The 7,412-nt window shown below is 47.1% G+C and overlaps 1 protein-coding gene across 1 annotated transcript in view; it reads left to right on the top strand.

Annotated features, from left to right (window-relative positions):
* Positions 1–1,567: 1,567 nt before the first annotated feature.
* adap2 (ArfGAP with dual PH domains 2) overlaps positions 1,568–7,412 on the top strand; it is a 39,949-nt gene continuing 34,104 nt past the window's right edge. The window contains exon 1 of the mRNA XM_085963973.1: positions 1,568–2,521. Within this exon, the coding sequence (XP_085820099.1) occupies positions 2,434–2,521 (88 nt within the window). The 5' untranslated portion in view covers positions 1,568–2,433. The remainder of the gene's footprint in view (positions 2,522–7,412) is intronic.

Here is a 7,412-nt window from a genome sequence, read left to right as displayed (position 1 = left end):
CATGGACTTCCAAAAGGTGTTTCATAAACCTTATGATACTATGATCACTGTTCCCTAAATGTTCCCCTACTGACACTTGCTCCAGTTGCCCCACCTCATTCCCCAGAACCAGATCCAGCAATGCCTCCTTCCTCGTTGGGCCAGAAACGTACTGATCAAAAATGTTCTCCTGAACACACAACAGAAATTCTTCCCCCTCTCTGTCCTTCACACTATTTCGTTCCCAATCTATATTAGGATAGTTGAAGTCCCTCATTATCACTACTCTATAGTTCTTGCACCTCTCTATAATTTCCCTGCAAATTTGCTCCTCTATATCCTTCCCACTAGTAGGTGGCCTATAGAATACACCTAGTAGTGTAATGACACCTCTCTGAGCGATACGGACTGGTTCGATTGCCCCAGGCAGTGCTGATCTCAGCCACTGTCATCAGCTTCAGTGGCCCAGGGTCAGTCAAGGGGACAAATCTCAGGACATCCAAAAGCGCTTTACAGCCAATGAAGTACTTTTTGAAGTGTAGTCACTGTTGTAATGTAGGGAACGCAGCAGCCAATTTGCGCAGAGCAAGATCCCACACACAACAGTGCGACATTGATCTGCTTTTAGGTGTTAGTTGAGTGCTAAACATTGGCCAGGGCACCGGGGGCTAACTCTGCTGCTCTTCTTCGAATAGTGGCCGTGGGATCTTTTATGTCCACCTGAGAGAGCAGTTTAACATCTCATCCGAAAGACGGCACCTCTGACAGTGCAGCACTCCCTCAGCACTGCACTGGGAGAGTCAGCCTGGATTTTGTGCTCTAGTCTCTGGAGTGGGACTATGAACGCACCACCTTCTGACTCAGAGGCACGAGTGCTACCCGTGAGCCACGGCTGACACCCAATGGCCATTTCTAGATGGATAATTGAGGGGGTCAGGCTCTGTGGAACAGTAACCCCACCAAAGAGTCACAGCCTTCAGAAATGAATGGGTTTCGAAGGCTTTGAAGACTAGAACAGACCGAGATAATCTACACGACACAATGTGCTGCCCAAACCATGGGAATGTCATCCGAGGAATGGCACTCGTCAGGAGTTAAGTAATCCTGGAATGTTGCCAGATTACCCACCTGGTCAGGAAGAAATTGCTTTGGAAATTCACCTCCTTCAGGAGATTAAATAAATTGCCGGTCCAGGGAGGGGGAGATCCCCAATGGGACAGATTGTCCTGTGGTTTGTGAGTGAGAAAATTGATCAATGGGATTATCGTTTTCTCTCGTGCATTCTTCCCACCTCCCAATTTTCTGCCCTAAAGGTGCCGACACTTTCTGGGAATCTACCCCATGGTTACGTTGGCTGTCCTTCAGTCGCTCGCCCCACCGCCAATACTTTTTATAATTACAACAACAACTTACATTTATATAATGCCTTTAACGTAGTAAAACATCCCAAGGTGCCTCGCGGGAGCGATTATCAAAACAAAATTTGACACCAAGTCACATCAGGAGATATTAGGACAGGTGAGGGGGAGGTTTTAAGGAGCAACTTAAAGGAGGGGAGAGAGTTGGAGAGGAGGAGAGGTTTAGGGAGGGAATTCCAGAGCTCAGGGCCCAGGCAGCTGAAGGCACGGCCACCAATGGTGGAGCAATTAAAATCGGGGATGCGCAAGAGGCCAGAATTGGAGGAGCGCAGAGATCGTGAAGGGTTGTAGGAGTTTACAGAGATGGAGAATTTTACAGCAGAGAAACAGGCCATTCGGCCCAGCTGGTCTGTGCCGGTGTTTATGCTCCACACGAGCCTCCTCCCGCCCCTACTTCATCTCATCAATAATTTTCAAATAATCAATAAAAAAAAAGTTCAAAGAACATTACAGCAGTGACGACACTTCAAAAAGTACTTCATTGGCTGTAAAGCGCTTTGGGACGTCCTGAGGTGGTGAAAGGCGCTATATAAATGCAAGTTCTTTTTTTAAAAAAAGAAACAAAATAAAAACACACACACACGATTAATCTTCAATTAATGGAAAGTTGGGACATTCCCGTCTCTAGCCCAGGGGAGATCCATAGACAACAAGGCCCCTTTAAGGCTGGTATCTTCATGCTGGGAAGGAAATCCCTGGTTTTCAATCTTGAGAGAGAAAAAAATACCCTGGTGAGTGTGTGATAGCCAGAGGCAGGAACTGGGCTGTGAGTAGGAGGTGAGTCTGTTGAGAGCTGAAACCACAGAACAGGGAGGAGACTAAAACCTAACTTGTGGGCTGGACATAAGAGAGAGAGATAGAGAGCAGGGCTCAAACAGCAGCCTGTTTAACTGGCGGAGACACAACACTGGTGGGGATTTAGTGAGCCAGATCCATCTATCAGCCTGGGCTCTGCACACACAACACACGCTGTCTCTGATCGGAGCCTGGATTCACTGGGCTGTGTGTGTGAGTTGCTCTGATTTAGTTTCAAACTATGGGCGATTGGGACAGGAATAAGAAGATTCTCCTGGAGCTACTGAGAGAGGGCGAGAACAGCGAGTGTGCAGACTGCGGAGCAGCAGGTAAGGACGGGCTAAGGGGGGCAGCGGGCCAGTACAGTGGTTTCAGTAACTGTTCAAGATTCACTCTGTTTTAACCCTTTACTTGACTTCATCCAAAACTCGGCTGCCCGTATCCTAACTCGCACCAAGTCCCGTTCACCCATCACCCCCTGTTGCTCGCTGACCTACATTGGCTCCCGGTCCAGCAACGCCACGATTTTAAAATTCTCATCCTTGTTTTCAAATCCCTCCATGGCCTCACCCCCTCACTAGCTCTATAATCTCCTTCAGCCCCACAACCCCCTCCCTAGCTCTGTAATCTCCTTCAGCCCCACAACCCCCTCCCGATCTCTGTAACCTCCTCCAGCCCTACAACCCCTCCAAGATCTCTGCGCGCCTCCAATTCTGGCCCCTTGCACATCCCTGAGTATTATCGCTCCACCATTGGTGGCCGTGCCTTCAGCTGCCTGGGCCCTAACTCTGGAATTCCCTCCCTAAACCTCTCCGCCTCTCTCTCCTCTAAGATGCTCCTTAAAACCTACCTCTATGACCAACCTGTCCTAATATCTCTTTATGTGGCTCGGTGTCAAATTTTGTTTGATAATCGCTCCTGTGAAGCGCCTTGGGATGTTTTTTCTGTGTTAAAGGTGCTGTATGTACCTGACAACAAGGTGTTGTTGTCATTGTTTAACATGCGTGGTGCAATCCGCTGGCTCAGGATTCAGTCTCCCACCGGTGGATCGCTTGTCCTATGTACAGTCTGGGCTAAAGACCCTCCAAAAAACGGTGCACACTGAGTCAATTGTAATTTTCAAGTCTGAGGTCGATAGATTTTTGCTGGGTAAGGGGTATCAAGGGATATGGAGCAAGGTGGGTAAATGAAATTGAGGCACAGATCAGCCAGGATCTCATTGAATGGCGGAACAGGCTTGAGGGGCTGAATGGCCTCCTCCTGGTCCTAATGTGATCTGGGAGTAGATGTTGTTGTCTTAGAGTGAAATCAGGAGTCCATACTTTTGAAAAGGACAAGGTATATCATGCATTATTTAGGATGTGATCTATAGGGTGCTCTGTAATATACGATGCCCTGTGCGCAATGTATCACGTGATGTGGACTGTGTATTCTAATATGCCCAACATTAAACGTGCATTTCCTGGGTGCATCTCCCATTCCTCCAGGGTAGCTTCTGCAGAACTCCCCTGTACACGTTTCCAGAGCTTAGGGTCTCGGCAGCCGAAGGCATAGCCGCCAATGGTGGAGCGAAGGGAGTGGGGGATGGACAAGAGGCCAGAGTTTTCACCAAACCCGCGATTAGATTCCAGCCTGTAACTCATTCCCAGGGATCTGTTATTCTATGTATAAACCCCCCGAACCCCTCGATTAGATTCCAGCCTGTAACTCATTCCCAGGGATCTGTTATTCTATATATAAACCCCCCCGAACCCCTCGATTAGATTCCAGCCTGTAACTCACTCCCGGGTATCTGTTATTCTATATATAAATCCCCCGAACCCCTCAATTAGATTCCAGCCTGTAACTCACTCCCGGGGATCTGTTATTTTATTCTTTATGGAAACCATCCGAACTGTTCATTATAATTCATACAATTACAGTCAAATGTGTCAGAGGAACTGGCTTACTGTAAATGCCGGGATTATGATGACTGGATTGTGAGTAATAGGGTGTCATTCACATGAAAGATTCGGATAGTGTCATAGGCCATAAGAAGGATGATCACATGACAGGCTATAACCAATTCTCTATCAGCTTGCAACATTTTTAGAAAGTGCGTGATAGTTTGATAAAAAGAGTAGTGACAATGAAACATCGAGCTGATAGGAAATGGCCTATAAAGTGTGCCGGAGAAACTTCTCTGATGGTTTAATGAATACAGTCCCTGAGGCTATCGCCAGATCTGCAGACCAGTAGGCCCTGGGTTCAAGTACAGAATTAGCACAACTGATTTCTGCTCGGGCTGCAGTAGAGGAGTTAATCTCACACGATTCACGCGCCCGTGCTACATTACATTCTCCCCGGTGTCCTGGCCAATATTTATCCCTCAACCAACATCACTAAAACATAATCTGGTCATTATCACATTGCTGTTTGTGGGAGCTTGCTGTGCGTAAATTGTCTGCCGTGTTTCCCTACATTACAACAGTGACTACACTTCAAAAAGTACTTCATTGTCTGTGAATCGCTTTGGGACGTCCTGAGGTGGTGAAATGCGAGTCTTTCTGTCAACAGGGAAGTGCCTTTAAAGCTTCCGCCTCTCCAGAGGATTCTGTGATGGGGCTTTCCCTGCACACCTACCTGGAAAAAGGCCTCCAGTGTTTCCCAATCTCTTTGTTTTCCAGGAACAAATGAACTAACGATCTGATTGACTGAGTTCGAAAACTCCCAGCTGAACAAGCCCTGAGCTCCTTCCCCAGTGTCTCACTGTTCCAGTGTTGGATGTATTAATGTTGTGTGTGTGTGTGTGTGCATGTACTGGACATCTTTCACCTGTCCATTCTGAACTCCCCTAGCCAATATTTATCCCTCAATCAGCATCTAAAACAGATTATCTGGTCCTTTATCACATTGCTGTTTGTGGGAGCTTGCTGTGTGAAAATTGGCTGCCGCGTTTCCTTCATTACAACAGTGACTACACTTCAAAAAGTACTTTATTGGCTGTAAATCACTTTGGGACATCTGTACGATTTGCAAAATTGAACTTTATATTATAAAAGTTCGAATGTCAGAAGAGGCCATGATTTTAAAGCCTGTTTTAAAAGAAGCCTAGGAAAAAGGGGCATTCAAAATGGCCGCCAGACCCCGTGACCAACTTATTGGGACACTTTAAAATGGTTCCTGCAGTCCTCAGACAGTTTTGTGGATTCAGCCCACAGTAAGTTCTGGAAGCCGTTTCTGAGAGAACGAAACCAGACACCCACATATACATATAGATTGGATGCAGATCCAGTCAAGATCGGTCTGTAGATAAAGGCCATCTACGTGTTTACCCAGACAAAAGGGAACAGTTTCATATGCATGAGAAGAGCATCAAGGACCCGTTAAGGACATCACCAGGACATTAAAAACAATGACGGTCATTCCAGACCAGAGATGGCCCGTTACCGGCCATCCAGGAACAGTTTAAAATATAATAACTACCCCGTTGTGCTCCCAGCCCGCCAAAAAAATAAAACAAAAGACTAACCTGATTTGGCGCGAGATAAGGGCTTCTGATGAGAAGTATATCTGGGAACCCAGGGGTAGGAAGAAAAGGGAAGCCATCGTGGTGCTACCATCGTATCGGTAGCATCATCGCTAGAAGAAGGAGAAGAAGACGGTTCGAGCCGGCGTCCCGCCCCGGGGTAAAACATCGGGAGATCATCAACCAACCCCGGGCTGTTGACGAAATGAGAGGCCATCGACCTGCTCCGGCTCAGGAGAAGAGACAAGAAGAAACGATGGGGGCCAGCCCGAGGCTCCTCTGACCGGGGTCGAGCAAACGATCCCCGACCCCGCCGACATCCAGACCAGCCGGTGTCCAGCCATCCCTGTTGTATCCGTGTGTTAATGGAGACACGGAATGCAGCAGTTGGTTTAACAGGTGTTTACTGAACAAAGTCTGGAGGTGAACTAAAAGATACAAGACACTATACAGGCTTATATACCCGAGTGGTCACTACCGGTATTACAGTACACAGGGGCTCGTAAAGGTACATACACTACAATTCCTCCCCTTTTAGATAATTGGTACATAACATTTTAAGTAATCACTAATTAACATGTTTACAAGAACAATAATCTACACATTTGCTGCAGTTAATCAATTATAAGTCAGTCTCTCTGGAGGCTTCCTGACTCGGTCCGGATAACGCCTCGGTGGTGTAGTAGTTTTCAGTGGTGTCGTAGGTTCTTTTGGCAAGGTCGATTCGGCTTGAATGCCAGTGTCGGGTTCATCTGGTTCCAGTATCACCGGATCGGAGGTAGATACTATGGGTATCTCTGCTTCATCATTAGACATATAGAGTTGTGGTGTAGGTTGTCCCTTTTCGGATGACTCTATCATCTGGTCAGCATGGCGCCTTATTATACTTTCTCCAATGTCCACGGTATACATCAGCAGTCCTAGTCGTGTGCAAATAGTTCCAGGCTGCCATTTCTCGGTACGGTAGTCCCGGGCCAAAACTTGTTGACCTATCTGGAAGGTTCTAGTTGGCCTTACATTCGTGCCTTGAAATTGCCGGTTCTCTACGTCCCTTCTGATGTTTGGCTTGATCAAATCCAGCCGGCATCTTAGTCTTCTATTGAAAAACATCATGGCGGGAGTTTGGTTTGTAACCACATGTGTTGCATTCCTGTACGCAAACAAGAAGTTATCTACCTTATGTTGTAGATTTATGTCTTCATTACCCATGGCCTTTATGGCCTTCTTGAAGGTCTGGACAAACCTTTCAGCTAATCCATTGGTGGCGGGATGGTATGGGGCAGACGTGTAGTGCTTAACTCCATTGTTTTTTAAGAACTTCCTGAATTCTTCGGACACAAATTGCGGTCCATTATCAGAACAGATCTGTTCAGGCAGCCCATTCCTGGCAAATATGGTCCTTAATACTGTGATGGTTTTTTCTGTGGTGGTGGAGGACATCTTTATTACCTCCGACCACTTGGAGTGTGCATCAACCGCGATTAAGAACATTGAGTCCATAAATGGACCAGCAAAGTCGATATGTACCCTTTGCCATGGAGATGAGGGCCACTCCCATGGATGTAGAGGGGCTTGTGGTGGGGCGTTTTGGACCTTCTGGCATCCTAGACAGCTCTTGGTCATTTCTTCGATGTCTCCATCGATACCTGGCCACCACACAAACGCTCTGGCTAGGTTCTTCATTTTCACTCCACCCAGATGCCCCTCGTGAA

The sequence above is a fragment of the Somniosus microcephalus genome, chromosome 21 (assembly GCF_052327205.1).
Source record: "Somniosus microcephalus isolate GS21.2 chromosome 21, FLI_Smic_1.0, whole genome shotgun sequence".
NCBI classification, from domain to species: Eukaryota; Metazoa; Chordata; class Chondrichthyes; order Squaliformes; family Somniosidae; genus Somniosus; species Somniosus microcephalus.
Note: the sequence above shows the minus strand (reverse complement) of the source record. Positions and strands in the feature narration are given on the sequence as shown.